This window comes from Gossypium hirsutum, chromosome D01, assembly GCF_007990345.1.
Source record: "Gossypium hirsutum isolate 1008001.06 chromosome D01, Gossypium_hirsutum_v2.1, whole genome shotgun sequence".
Taxonomy (NCBI): Eukaryota; Viridiplantae; Streptophyta; class Magnoliopsida; order Malvales; family Malvaceae; genus Gossypium; species Gossypium hirsutum.
In genome coordinates this window covers 60,707,790-60,709,485 of record NC_053437.1, presented here as the reverse complement: position 1 = coordinate 60,709,485, position 1,696 = coordinate 60,707,790, and the positions used below count along the sequence as shown (strand labels likewise).

The following is a 1,696-nucleotide window of genomic DNA, read 5'->3' as shown; positions in this document are numbered from 1 at the left end:
ATGGAATATTTGTAAGGTACTTAACAAACAGCCAGGCTTATAGAGTGTACAACACTCGTACCAAAACTGTGCTAGAGTCTATAAATGTGATCATTGATGGTTCTCCCTCTACTGAAGTGAACTGCCTAAAAGATGATAATGTTTCAAATTCTATTCAAACAACATATAGGACGAAAGTTGGAACAGATGCAACCGAGGCTGTTGAAATAGAGTCAAAACTTAAACCTTCAGCCAAAATTTGCAAAGATCATCCTCCAAAGAATGTCATTGACAAAACTAGAGGCAAAGAGATCGACTTTAGAGAAATGGTCAAGTTGGCCTCCTATGTCTCAACCATTGAACCAAACAGGGTGGATGAAGCATTGCAAGATGAACATTAGTTGGATGCAATGTAAGAAAAACTCCTAAAATAAATGCATTGATTTGAGTAAATTATTTCCAAATCCCAATTCAGAAAACACACAAATCAAATGATGAAATTAAAATCGAATAAATATAATGATGATCATCCCTGCATCTCCATCATTCTGGAGAAGTCATCGAAGCACACAAACCCATCTCCATTCTTATCAACACTAGCTATCATGAGCCGGCAATCCTCTAACGTGCACCTCTCGTCCCCTAATTTCTCCTTATAAAACGCCATCAACTCCTCCGCCGTGATCTTCCCGTCATGATCCGTATCAAATATATCAAACGTCTCTCTCAGCTCCGGTTCGCAAGCCGGTCCAGCCACCTGGTTCATCAACGTTTCCAGGCTGATGCACCCATCGCCGTCTCCATCCACCTCGCCAAGCATGGACGAAATCTCTTCTTGGCTCGGCGGCTGCCTGGCGAACTTGCTAAGCAAAGCCTCGACCTCGCTTCTGGTAATAACCCCATCGTTATCTTTATCCATCGTTTTAAAAGCTTGGCAAAGTTCTACATAAAAATTAGCAGAAAAATCTAACCAGTCAACCGATGTTTCGGGCAAAACACTGGTGGGTGTTCCGGTTCCAACTGTTGGCGCTAAAGGGTACTGATTTCCTTTGTGAACTGAGGAAACGGATTCTGACGAAGACGATGAAGCAGAACCGGAAGTAGTATACGACGAAGGATCGAACTTGGAGACAGTGGATGGACCCTTTTTATTAGATCGAAAGAGATGTTTGGGACTAAGCCTATTGATTAGTTTCATGATAAATTAAGAAAAATAAGAAAGAAAACTGGGGGATTAGGAAAATAGGATGGGAAGGAGGTGAGAAGGTGAGGATGCTTAAATGGGGGGAAGTCAAGTTCCATTGCAACTTCCAGGAAACTTCATTAGAGAACATTTTCTTCATTTATATAGTAGTATATTTTGCTTTATGCGTTTCTACTTCTGCCTTTCTTTCCCATCTTATAATTTAATTGATTGCTTTTCAATTTCAATTTTAATTTATTCATCGTAAAAACGTTTTAAATTTTTGCATTTCAATGGTTTCTTTTCATGAAATTTAAAAAAAAATTTAATTAATTTCTCTTAAATTTTTGAAAATTTTCATTAATTTCATAAAAAAATTAAATAAACAATTTCTTTTAATTCTCGTTAAACTCTTAAAATTTTGAAATTTTTATGGAAAATAAATGATAGTTTGCACTGTTAAATTGTCACGTTAACACTATTAGTTTGCACTGTTAAAAAATTGACTCACTTTTATTTATTTTTCCATATTAA

At 36.8% G+C, this 1,696-nt stretch overlaps 1 protein-coding gene across 1 annotated transcript; it reads right to left on the bottom strand.

Annotated features, from left to right (window-relative positions):
- Nucleotides 1-392: 392 nt before the first annotated feature.
- On the bottom strand, nt 393-1,299 carry LOC107921007 (probable calcium-binding protein CML35). The gene has a single exon (XM_016850860.2). It carries the CDS (start codon nt 1,175-1,177, stop codon nt 506-508), a length of 672 nt encoding a protein of 223 aa, XP_016706349.2. The 5' UTR covers nt 1,178-1,299; the 3' UTR covers nt 393-505.
- Between the last annotated feature and the right edge of the window lie 397 nt (nt 1,300-1,696).

Coding starts and splice junctions, on each gene's coding strand:
- LOC107921007 (XM_016850860.2), bottom strand. CDS start 1,177: ATGAAACTAATCAATAGGCTTAGTCCCAAACATCTCTTTCGATCTAAT.